This window comes from Lithobates pipiens, unplaced genomic scaffold (assembly GCF_037356315.1).
Source record: "Lithobates pipiens isolate NorthernLeopardFrog02 unplaced genomic scaffold, aLitPip1_a1.2 Scaffold_8, whole genome shotgun sequence".
Lineage (NCBI taxonomy): Eukaryota > Metazoa > Chordata > Amphibia > Anura > Ranidae > Lithobates > Lithobates pipiens.
In genome coordinates this window covers 340,583,905-340,596,723 of record NW_027507903.1, presented here as the reverse complement: position 1 = coordinate 340,596,723, position 12,819 = coordinate 340,583,905, and the positions used below count along the sequence as shown (strand labels likewise).

At 43.6% G+C, this 12,819-nt stretch overlaps 1 protein-coding gene across 3 annotated transcripts in view; it reads right to left on the bottom strand.

The window, feature by feature from the left end:
* Positions 1 to 5,946: 5,946 nt before the first annotated feature.
* Positions 5,947 to 12,819, bottom strand: part of FGF1 (fibroblast growth factor 1) — a 224,014-nt gene continuing 217,141 nt past the window's right edge. For all 3 annotated transcript variants that reach the window (XM_077473117.1, XM_077473116.1, XM_077473115.1), the window contains exon 5: positions 5,947 to 6,405. In XM_077473117.1, coding sequence (XP_077329243.1) covers positions 6,211 to 6,405 — 195 coding nt within the window. In that variant the 3' untranslated portion in view covers positions 5,947 to 6,210. The remainder of the gene's footprint in view (positions 6,406 to 12,819) is intronic.

Here is a 12,819-nt window from a genome sequence, read left to right as displayed (position 1 = left end):
CAGCCCCTTTTTTTAGGCTGAAAGTGCCCCCCTCGGCTTATACTCGAGTCACCGCCGTCTGCCTACCTGATCAGCATGTCGTGCAGACAGACGGCGGCCATTCCACTGTTCAAAAGCCGCGCCTCCCTGTCTGTGATAGGCGGAACACTCAATTTCCCAGCAGTCAGTGTTCCACCTATCACGGACATCTGCTCATCCTCATACTACAGACGAGGATGAGAGGATGTCCGTGATAGGCGGAACACTGACTGCTAGGAAATTGAGTGTTCCGCCTATCACAGACAGGGAGGCGCGGCTTTTGAACAGTGGAATGGCCGCCGTCTGTCACAGACGAGGAGGAGAATTGCGGCTTTTGAATCCTGGCATGTTTTTATGACATGCTGATACATGCTGATCGGTGCAAAATGGCACACAATGGCACACGGAGCTGCAGAAGGACACAGAGCTGCAGAAGGACACAGAGGCTGCAGAAGGACACAGATGCTGCAGATTGGCACACGGAGGCATGCACAGGACACAGGTAGCCTGCAATGGACACAGGGAGGTATGCAGGGAGGTACACAGGGAGGTATGCAGCTGCAGATGGGCATTGTTGACCCTCTTTTCCACTCTTTTAAGCTGTAACAGTAGCTGCTGCATGTCTCATCTTCGGCTTATACATGAGTCAATAAGTTTTCCCAGTTTTTTTGTGGTAAATTAGGGGCCTCGGCTTATATTCGGATCGACCTATACTCGAGTACATACGGTAAATAGCGGCAGCATTACTAAGCAAATAGCTGTGGCCGGCAGCATTGATATGTAAATAAAAGCGGCATTCATATGTACAGTATAAGTATGTCACGCTCCCCTGCTGTGAGGAGATGATGTGCTGTAATCTCTAGCAACCAATCAGTGAGCAGCATTACTGTACAGTAATCTCTAGCAACCAATTAACAAGCAGAAATCATTTGCTGTAACCTCTAGCAACCAGTCAGTAAGCAGTAATTATATGCTGTAACCTCTGGCAACCAATCGCAATCGCTGCCTGATCTGATACAGTAAACTGATTTTAAGTCTAGCTGCTATATATTGTATGTCTCAGAGCAGGTGGAGAGTGAAAGGGGGGGGGCAAGAATTTTTTTTGCCCAGGGTCCAATCAATATTAAAGACGGCCCTGACCATGACAAATAAATATTCATTTTTATGAAAAATGTATTGCTTCTCTTTTCAAACATAAATCATCACACAACATAAACATCCGCTGCTAAAAAAAACCCTTGAGGGATTTTCCATTTAATACAACAAATTGGGGTGTGCAGTACCTATGACTCATGTATATGTGTTATCTATTCTAGTTACACAAAGATGAGACAAACCATTTAACAGTGACCTGGGTGCTTACAATGGTATATGTAAAACCTTTATCCCAAAAGAAAAAAACGGTAACACCTGTAACTGCTTATGAAGTACTAGCTGGAGCCTGGCTTCAATGCGTTAATGCAGTGGTCATCAACCCTTTTCTCAGGGCCCACTAAGGCCCCTTTTACACTGGGGCGGGAGCGGCGTCAGCGGTAAAGCGCCGCTATTTTTAGCGGCGCTTTACCGTAGTTTTAGCAGCGGTATTCGGCCACTAGCGGGGCTGTTTTACCCCCCGCTAGGGGCTGAAAAAGGGTTAAAACCGCTCGCAAATCACCGCTGCAGCGGCAGTTTGCCAGCGGTATAGCCGCGTTGCCCCATTGATTTTAATGAGTAGGAGCGGTTTAGGATGCGGCTAGCAGGACTTTTTTTACCGTCCTGCCAGCACACCGCTCCAGTGTGAAAGCCCCCCGGCTTTCACACTGGAGTGAAAGGAGCCGTTTTTTTCAGGCGATATAAAGGCACTATTTTTAGCGCTGTAGCGCCTGAAAAACGTCTCAGTGTGAAAGGGGCCCTACAGGCCAGATTTTATGTATTACCTTGGGGAGACACAGACTAGAATACTGCAGTCACTGAGCAGCAGATGATATCACCTGTGATGTATTTCAGTTATCTTGCAAACCTGGCCTGTTAGTGGGCCCTGAGGACAGGGTTGATGACCACTGTGTTGGTGTCTAAATCTGCTAGTACATCTAACACTACCCTCCCCCAGACTGACATTGCTGCTGTCTGCTGCACCCCCTGTGCTCCTTCGTCCAGAGTGTAGACACCCTAATACAGGAGGTGTGTTACTGGCCAGACCACCAGGTGAAAGTAGAGGGGAAAGCCTAAAAAAAGAAAATGAATGCAGACACCACACCTAAGCCCTTGTACACACGGTCAGAGAATCCATCGGAATGTGTCCTATCGGGCCGTTTTGTCGGATAATCCGACTGTGTGTGGTATGCATCTGACTGTTTCCGTCTGAATATCCGTCGGACCAAATTTTCCAACTTGCTGGAAATATTTTCCGACAAACTGGTCCGATCGGACATACTCCGATCATGTGTAGAGAATTCCGATCGGACAAAGTGCCACGCATGCTCAGATCAAATTCCTACATCAAAGCTATTGGCTACTAGCCTGAACATAGTCCCATCGTAACGAAATTACGTCATCACGTTCTGAAAGATCGGATTTTCCAACAACTTTGTCCGACCGTGTGTATGCAACAGTTTCGGGAACAATCCGTCAGACAAAATCCGTCGGACAAAATCCGACGGATTTGGTTGTTGAAATGTCCGACCGTGTGTACAAGGGCTAATACATTTTTTGTTTTGGTTTTAATACCACTAACAGTTTTCTTTTTCAGGTGCTTTTTTTTTATGACCTAGTTCTTACAAGAACATCTAAATCAGGGATATGCAATTAGTGGACCTCCAGCTGTTCCAAAACTACATCATGCCTCTGCCTCTGGGTGTCATGCTTGTGGCTCTCAGAGTCTTGCTATGTCTCATGGGAATTGTAGTTCTACAACAGCTGGAGGTCCGCTAATTGCTTATCCCTGATCTAAATCATGAGTTTCGGGTCTAGTCTTCATTTATAGTACCAAAGGCATAGCAGTTTCCACACTATCGCCCTTAACTGCTTCTTTTAGTGTTGTCTTTTCACCTATACAAAAAAAATAATTTAAAACAATGTCTGAATAGAAGCAGCAATTAGATAACACATGTTGTAATTACTATGCCTGTATGTACAGCAAGTAGCCATCATTGAGTCAGAGACCAAAGCGAAGAGTCTGAATGGAATCATGTAGTAAGAGAATATGTAGGCTGCCATTGTTGACCAGCCCTGAAAAAAATTCAGGTTGCCTGGCTGCCATGCCAACCCATAAGCTTTAATACTTTTTGACTCACTGATCTGAAACAAATCTGTATATCGTTAGTTCTGATTTTACTTACCACATGGCTGGTTCCCAGACAGTAGCTCACATATTGGAGAAAGAGGCAGCCAGGCAACTAACATTTTTAAAAGGAGTCCAGCAATGTCAGCCTATTTACATTATCTTAGGTTAATTACCAGTCTGTTAGCTAGCACAGATCATGCTGCTCTGTTTCTGAATAGATTTTTACAATAATAGCAATATCGCAGCATACACCAAGGAAACCGCACTGACTGCAAATTGACACAAGTTTTTCAGTGTTAAATCGCTACATCATTCACATATGTTTGACAGTGTCAGTGTCTTTGTTACATAATCAGTCTTTTATTTAGTGCTAAAAAATCATTTCAGTGGGTTGGATTTACTAAAGGAGTAGAGAATTTGCAATTTCAAAGTAAATGGTTATGAGCTTAGTGAATAAGATGAAGCTGTGTGGACATCAATCATCCGAATCCAATCACGTTCTAGCAAATAGCCCGTTTTTTAACTGCCCTTGCACATAATTAGGTATTCAAAGTGAATACAATTTCCCCCTGCACTAAGCAAAGTGAACATGGGGGTTTAATTAACTAAAGAAGAACAAACTGTTCACTTTCAATACCCAATTATGTTCAAGGAAAACAAGTTTTTTTTTTTATTCTTGAAAGGTATTTTGTATTAATCTGAACACAGCTTTAATGTGTTTACTAAGCTTAGCAAACATTCACTTTGCTAAATGAACACTACACCTTTAGTGAATCAACCCATTGGCCTTGATTCTACGAGCTGCAACATCTCTTAAAGAGGAACTTTTCTTTTCTTTTTTTTGTAACAAATTAGAGGTAAGTATTTACCACTGCCTATTTACCAGCCCTTGAAGTTCAGCTCTGAGTCTTCTTGGATATGACTCTCCATAGTCTTAGAGCCAGCTCCTCACTGCGTCTGTGCTGTGGAACTGGTGCTATAGCCTCCTGGGGGGGTGTGACGCGTCCCAGAAGGTTACGGGCGGTGGGGAAAACTACCTAGATGGGAATTACGTAAGTGGGATATTCGCTCCCAGAAAGAAAATTAAAAACACACCACATTTGTTAAAGAAGGGAGGGAAGAAGGGGACTTCCAAGTTTAAGTTAAGGACTGTAATGCCACGTACACACGGTCGGAGAATCCGTCGGAATGCGTTTTATCGGACCGTGTCGTCAGATAATCTGACTGTGTGTGGTATGCATCGGACTGATTCCGTCCAAATCTCTGTCGGACCCAATTTTCCAACATGTTGGAAATATTTCCCGACCAACTGGGCCGTTCGGGCGTAATCCGATCATGTGTAGAGAATTTTGATCGGACCAAGTGCCACGCATGCTCAGATCAAATTCCTACATCAAAGCTATTGGCTACTAGCCTGAATCTAGTCCCATCGTAACGAAATTACGTCACGTTCTGAAAGATCGGATTTTTCGACAACTTAGTCCGACCGTGTGTATGCAACAGTTTCGGACACAATCCGTCAGACTAAATCTGACGGACAAAATCCGACGGATTTGGTTGTGGAAATCTCCGACCGTGCGTACAGGGGCTAAGAAGTGCTAAACGGTGCTTAAACATACCTTTTTTTTACTTTTTATCCTACCTACCTTTAATTCTGTTCCAGCCCACCACCTGACCTACAATCTTGCCTGGGAGAGAATGACATGTTGCGCCTAATGGTGTACACATCACATATGTCAGAAGGAATAGGCTTCCATTCAGCATATGGAGGGGGAAGAGGGCATGCATGGTGGTGTGTCATGGGGGGGGAGAGATTATGGGCTGGCCGCTGAACCCAGTAAAGGCAGCCAGTTTCTGATGATGTTACAAAGGAAGATGGCAGCATCGGACTCAGGCAATGGCAGCATGAAGCAGGTCAGAGCAAGACAGTGCCAGATTCAATGGACAGGTGAGTTTTTGAATTATGATCAAACCAGCAGTTGTTAAAGCAGAACTAAACCCATAAATGTATTGGTTTTCCAAAACACACGACTGTACTTTCTGTCAGAAAAGGTCTGACGGAATCATTTCATCAGATATTCCGATCCTGTGTGGGCTTCATCTGACTTTTTTCTTCATCTGATTTTTTTATCTGATGGACCTAGAAATAGAACATGCTTTAAATCTTTACGACGGAATCAATTCCTATCGGTAAAACTTCCTTTTCTAGTCCCGTGCCTACGTCATTGTGTTCGAAACAAATGGACTTTGGTGTGATCATGTGTAGGCAAGTCTGTTCAGTAGTAACTCCATCGGAACTCGGTTTGAAAGACCGTCAGAGTTTATTCTGACGGAAAGTCCAGTTGTGTGTACGCGGTAAATGGTAACTGCCCCATTGGCCTATGCTCTTTTCCAAACTGCCAAGCCAACAAATGACTGGTGTATTAAATTTTGGTCAAAGCTGTGAGGCTTGTTTTTATATACAGACGTCCTTTATCTGCAGTTTTTGGTAAAGGTGAACTTTTGCCGTTAAGCTGAACGTTCAGTTGGGCTTAGCACTTTTTAGCACATCTTAAGTGAGATTGCAGCCTGATGAATTAAGGCCACTGGCTCATTAAACATTTGAATAGCCTAACCATTTGTTATTTTACACAGCTATTTCACCATCAATAACACAATAGCAAAGGTTTGTTTTTTAATGTTTAGCATCCTGTGCCCAATGCTTTTAATGAATTTATAAAGTGATTTTCCCCAGACTATAGTCAGCATGGCCATAAATACTCCAGTTGGGATGAAAATGCCACACTGTAAGATTGGGGTTTTGTAAGCGCTTCCTGTTAATACACTGATTTGGCCTTAAGTACAATATAATAGTTTACAGCAATACCACAAATAACATGTAACAGTATGAATTTGAAAGCAGATCAGTCGTCGGTGCTGGCTGAAAATCTCTAGTCACTTGACACTGATAATGGAAGGAACAGGATGGCGTTTTGGCCGTAGTGAGTCCGTGAACCACGTTTGCATGTCCCATTCTTCTTAATGCCAACAAACCAGTTGGAATCAGAGTATTTTTTTGACTTGTATGTATTGTAGTTATTCTCCTCTATAGTCTCCAAAAACAGGCATTCTTCATTCATTGTCATCTTGGAAAAGACAGAGAACAAAAAACTGAGTTTATTGCTTGTGGGAAACTAAACTTTAATGTTATATATAGAGGAGCTGGATGGCAATTCTGAAGGAAAGATTCTGGCTAAGCAAATGATGCTTTTGGTCTGCACTTGAAACCGATGCTTCCCTGGCCTCACTACTGTGGCTCTGTCTGGAATGTCTTTAAAATATGCTTCGGCTGCAGATTTCTGTCACCATAGGAGGTGCTTTGCAATTAATGAAACCACTTTTGATCATTGTAATGTTCTTCTCACAACTGATACACATAATGCATGTGGAGTAGAATGATTACGTTTGGTATAGGGTTATTTTTATTAAATTTTTTTGTCTGCAGTTAGGATTACTTCTAGTAAAGACAAATAGCATTTGAGAGGATGGTCCATTCGTCCACCAGTCACAATCACAAATACATTATTTGGTCCTGCAGCAAAATTTAGATTTTGCTCTCTGTAATACCTGCCACAATATGTGGCCTTGATCTTAAACTAAAGTATGCCAACTGTACAATAAGGACAGATAGCAGATAAGAGCTATCAGTATTAGCAACCCTAATAGGTTAACTTTTAACCTTCAGTTTCCCCAGTAATTCACTAGATGTCATGGGCATCAACATTTAGAGGCCTTGGCAAAAATTCTAAAGACTTTGCCCCTTTCACCTCCACAGCAGGCATGTCCTGGATGAAGTAGCTTGATAGCTAGTGAACATTTGACTGTTACTGTACGTTGGCACAATAGCACGGCTGGACTCAATGTCTGCCGGTGGCCCACAGTTGCGGCGAGAAGAGGCAGAACAGGGACATGCCTAGGTAAACAAGGTACTTCCCTGTTCTGCCTAGTGACATGACAGATCTTCTGGTTCCTGTCATTGGGAGCAGTGATCTCTGTCATGTTCTAGCCCAGGGGTCTCCAAACTTTTAAAAAATGGGCCAGTCTACTGTCCTTCAGACTTTAGGAGGGCCAGATTGTGGCCAGTGGGGGTAGAAAATGTCCTGGGCCCAGCATCAGTGAGAATAAATATGGCCGCCTCAGGGTTGGTGGTGAGCAGGAGGGGTAGTGCCCCATTATTTGTTCTAGTAGGAGTAGTGCTCCATTATTGGTTTTAGGAGTAGTAGTGCAACATTATTTGTATTAGGAGTAGTGCCCCTTTATTGGTATTAGTAGGAGTATTAGTATTCCATCACTGGTATCAGTGAAAGAAATGGTGCCCCATTAGTGGTGTCAGTGGGAGGAACAGTTCCTCATATCATTGTGAGAAATGGTGCTCCAAGGGCCGGATAAAGGCTAGCAAAGGGCCACAGTTTGGAAACCCCTGTTCTAGCCCATCCCAGTGTTGCCAACCTACCAGATTGAAATGTACTTGACACCCAAAATTTACTGGCAGAGCCAAGTTTTTCCTGCCATTTCCAAAAGTTACAAAATTACAGTTTTTAGTGCAAATCTCAATATTTGGGCTGCAAACAAATGCACTATGCAATTAGCAATGTGATTTAGGGTATACATTAGGGCAAAAAACATATTCCTATTTTATTTACAATATAGTATGTAAGTAGCTCAGGGGCAGGACTCAGGAGTAAGGATGAGCCGAACACCCCGGGTTCGGTTGGCATCAGAACCTGCGAACAGACCTAAACTTTGTGTGAACTTTAGAACCCTATTAACCTCCCTGGCGGTATGATTAGTTCTGATTTTAGGTGCTGAAAGTGGTACAATTATTTTGCATGGAAATTTTGTGTTTTATATTGTAGGCCTGCAATTCTTAGGAATAACTCTCTTAAATCTGTTCAAACCAGAGTCTAGCAGACATCCCGGGTATGATAACGTTTATAATATAATAAATAATGATAATAAATAATAATAAAAATTATTCAATAATGTAATCAAATCCAAAAACACTGAAATTTGCTCATTTGCAGAATTGTCGCTGTCATTAGATTTAGTGTTTGATGATGAATTTCCCCACAAATCGCTATCGCTCAATTCTGCAAGTGATTATAATTTATTATCGCTGTTTTCTAGTTGGTCTAAAATCACTTTTGACATAAAGGGACAGTTTTTGGTTGCTATGGCCAATCTCCAAATTCCAGGCAGAAAAAACAGTATTTATAATATAAAAGTGCATGCAGGGCACTGGACAGACCACTAGGGACAAAGGGAGTGTGTAATTTTTTTTTTATACAGTACTGTAATCTGTAAGATTACAGTACTGTGTGTGTTTTGTGTGTTTTTACTTTTTTGAATTTGGCGCCGATCTCAGCTCCCGTGCGTCGTAACGTCGCAGGGAACGGGGCTCGGCGGCACTCAGGCACTGTGTGAATCAAGCAGAGGACAGCTCGCTCACGCAGCACGGAGGACATCGCTGGATCCAGGGAACAAGGTAAGTAAGTCTCCCTGTATCCAGTGATGCGATCCCGAGTCTGGCTCGGGGTTACCGCTTATGGTACTGAAATCCCAGCCCAAGCCAGACTCGGGATCACTGCCAGGGAGGTTAAAGTCTATGGGGCTCGAACGTTCAAAATCTAAAGTGCTAATTTTAAAGGCTAATATGCAAGTTATTGTCCTAAAAAGTGTTTGGGGGCCTGGGTCCTGCCCCAGGGGATGTGTATCAATGCAAAAAAAAGTTTTAAAAACTGAAGTTTTTTCGGGAGCAGTAATTTTAATAATGCTTAAAGTGAAACAATAAAAGTGTAATATTCCTTTAAATTTCGTATCGGGGGGTGTGTATAGTATGCCTGTAAAGGGGCATGTTTCCCGTGCTTAGAACTGTCCCTGCACAAAGTGTCATTTCTGCAGGAAAAAAGTCATTTAAAATCACTCGTGGCTATAATGAATTGTCGGCTCCCCGTAATACAGAGAACAGTCATTGAAAGTCATCGATAAAAATAAAAAAAAGCACGGGGTTCCCCCAAATTCAATTACCAGGCCCTTCAGGTCTGGTATGGATTTTAAGGGGAACTCCACGACAAATAAAAAAAAAATGGCGTGGAGTTCCCCCTAAAAATCCATACCAGACCCTTTATCCGAGCACGCAACCTGGCAGGCCGCAGGAAAAGAGGGGGGACGAGAGAGCGCCCCCCCCCTCCTGAACCATACCAGGCCACATGCCCTCAACATTGGGAGGATGCTTTGGGGGTCTGTGACTCCTCAAAGCACCTTGACCCCATGTTGATGAGGACAAGGGCCTCATCCCCACAACCCTGGCCGGTTGTTGTGGGGATCTGCGGGCGGGGGGCTTATCAGAATCTGGAAGCCCCCTTTAACAAGGGGACCCCCCCGTTTGAAATGGTAAGAGGGTACAAAATTACCCCTACCATTTCACAAAGAAAGTGTAAAAGAATGTTAAAAAAGACACACACACCATTGCAAAAGTCCTTTATTAACCACTTAAGGACCGCCGCATGTAAATGTACATCGGCACAATGGCACCGACAGGCACAAGCACATACATGTACATGCTTGCCTTCCAGCGGGTGGGGGGTCCGATCGGACCCCCTCCCGCTGGCTGCGGCGGTCCGTTTAGCTTCAGGGGTGATCCGGGATGAGGGGATAGCCGTTGGTTTCTGGCCATCCCCTCTCGATCGCTCCTGGCGAATGAGAAGCTTCCCCCGCCTGTGTAGTGTAAACACAGGCAGGGAGGAAGTGATGTCACTCTCCTCGGGCGGTCTTTTTGACCGGACTGCGAGGAAAGCAGAGATAGTAAGTGCACCAACACTACACTGACATGTAGGTACACATAGGCACACAAATCACCCCCTGATCCCCCCCTGATTGCCCCGCGATCCCCCCCAGCCCCCCCCCCTCCCAGTCACAGTGTCACTGATTGCAGTGATCATTTATTTACTGATCACTGCATTTAGTGTCAGTTGTGACAGTAAAAAGTGTCAGGGCAGTTAGTGTTAGGTCCAGGGTAGCCCCCCTTATAAAGGTTTAACCCCCTGATTGCCCCTAGACTTAACCCTTTCACCCCATTTTGCCAGTGTCACTAAGCAATCGTTTTTCTGACCGCTGCTTTAGTGTCACTGGTGCCACTAGGTAGCTAGTTTTTTTATAGCGTTAGGTACCCCCATATACTACCCAATAAAGGTTTTAACCCCCTGGTTGCCCCTAGAGTTAACCCTTTCACCAGCGATCACTGTATAAGTGTCATTGGTGATGCTGTATAGCCAGTTAGTTATTTAGTTATTTAGGTTCCCCATCAGGTTTTTATATAGCGCCCGTGACCCCCATATACTACCCAATAAAGGTTTTAACCCCCTGATTGCCCCTAGAGTTAACCCTTTCACCAGCGATCACCGTATAAGTGTCACTGGTGATGCTTTATAGCCAGTTAGTTATTTAGTCCTTTAGGTTCCCCGTCAGGTTTTTATATAGCGTCCGTGACCCCCATATACTACCTAATAAAGGTTTTAACCCCCTGACTGCCCCCAGGTAACCCTTTCACCCCCTTTTGCCAGTGTCACTAAGCGATCGTTTTTCTGATCGCTGCATTAGTGTCACTGGTGCCACTAGGTAGCTAGTTATTTTTTATGTTCACCGCCAGGTTTTTATAGCGTTAGGTACCCCCATATACTACTTAATAAAAATATTGAACCCCCTGATTGCCCCTAGAGTTAACCCTTTCACCAGCGATCACCGTATAAGTGTCACTGGTGACGCTGGTTAGCCAATTAGTTATTTAGGTTCCCTGTCAGGTTTTTATATAGCGTCAGGAACCCCCATATACTACCTAATAAAGATTTTAACCCCCCGATTGCCCCTAGTTAACCCTTTCACCAGTGATCACCGTATAAGTGTTTTTGGTAGCGTTTTATATTTAAATCCTGAAGGCGGTGCTTGGTTTTCGGGGTCCCGTACGCGGCTGGGCTCCCAAAAAGTCCCCCACATGTGGTATCCCCGTACTCAGGAGAAGCAGCAGAATTTATTTTGGGGTGTAATTTCACTTATACCCATAGCATGTGTGAGCAATATATCTTTTAGTGACAACTTTGTGCAAAAAAAAAAAGAGTTTGTAATATTCTCGCAACTTGTGGCAAAATATAAAATATTTCATAGACTCAACATGCCTCTCAGTAAATAGCTTGGGGTGTCTACTTTCCAAAATGGGGTCATTTGGGGGGTTTTGTGCCATTTTGGAATTTTATGGCCTTCAAAACTGTGATAGGTAGTGAGGAGTGAAATCAAAAATTTGCACCCTTAGAAATTCTGAAGGCAGTGATTGGTTTTCGGGGTCCCGTACGCGGCTAGGCTCCCAAAAAGTCCCACATATGTGGTATCCCCGTACTCAGGAGAAGCAGCAGAATATATTTTGGGGTGCAATTCCATATATAACTATGGCATGTGTGCGCAATATATCATTAAGTGACAACTTTTTGTAAACTTTTTTTTTGTGTCATTATTCAATCACTTGGGACAAAAAAAAAATTCAATGGGCTCAACATGCCACTCAGCAATTTTCTTGGGGTGTCAACTTTCCAAAATGGGGTTATTTGGGGGGGGGGGGGTTTGTACTGCCCTGCCATTTTAGCACCTCAAGAAATTAGATAGGCAGTCATAAATTAAAAGCTGTGTAAATTCCAGAAAATGTACTCTAGTTTGTAGACGCTATAACTTTTGCGCAAACCAATAAATATATGCTTATTGACATTTTTTTTACTAAAGACATGTGGCTGAATACATTTTGGCCTAAATGTATGACTAAAATTTAGTTTATTTGATTTTTCTTATAACAAAAAGTAGAAAATATCTTTTTTTTTTCAAAATTTTCAGTCTTTTTCCTTTTATATCGTAAAAAATAAAAATCGCAGAGGCAATCAAATACCATCAAAAGAAAGCTCTATTTGTGGGAAGAAAAGGACGCAAATTTAGTTTGGGTACAACATTGCATGACCGCGCAATTACCAGTTAAAGCAGCTCAGGGCGAAATTGTAAAAAGACCTCTGGTCCTTAGGCTGACAATTGGTCTGGGGCTTAAGTGGTTAAAGATAAAAAAGATTAAAAAAAGGTTCCAGCGGTGGTAATCCACTCTTGCTATCCAGCGACGGATGATCATCTCTCCGGGGTCCAGCGATGGCTGATCTGATCCAGCGATGGGTGATCCATCCAGCGCAGCTCATCCATCCTCTGTCTACACTGGCGGAGACACTGCGGGGATCCTGGCAGCCTGACATTTCTTATATGAGGAGGCCCCCCGTCACCTGACCCCGCCCACCTCTGACACAAGTGGGGAAGCCTGGCTTCCCCAGTGACATGTGGGTGACCCTGCCCCCCTCTGATGTAAGGAAAACCTGCGTCATTATAGCTGCGAGTGATTTTAAATGACTTTTTTTCCTGCAGAGGCAGTTCTAAGCACAGGAAACATGCACCCCTTTACAGGCATACTATAGACACCCCCC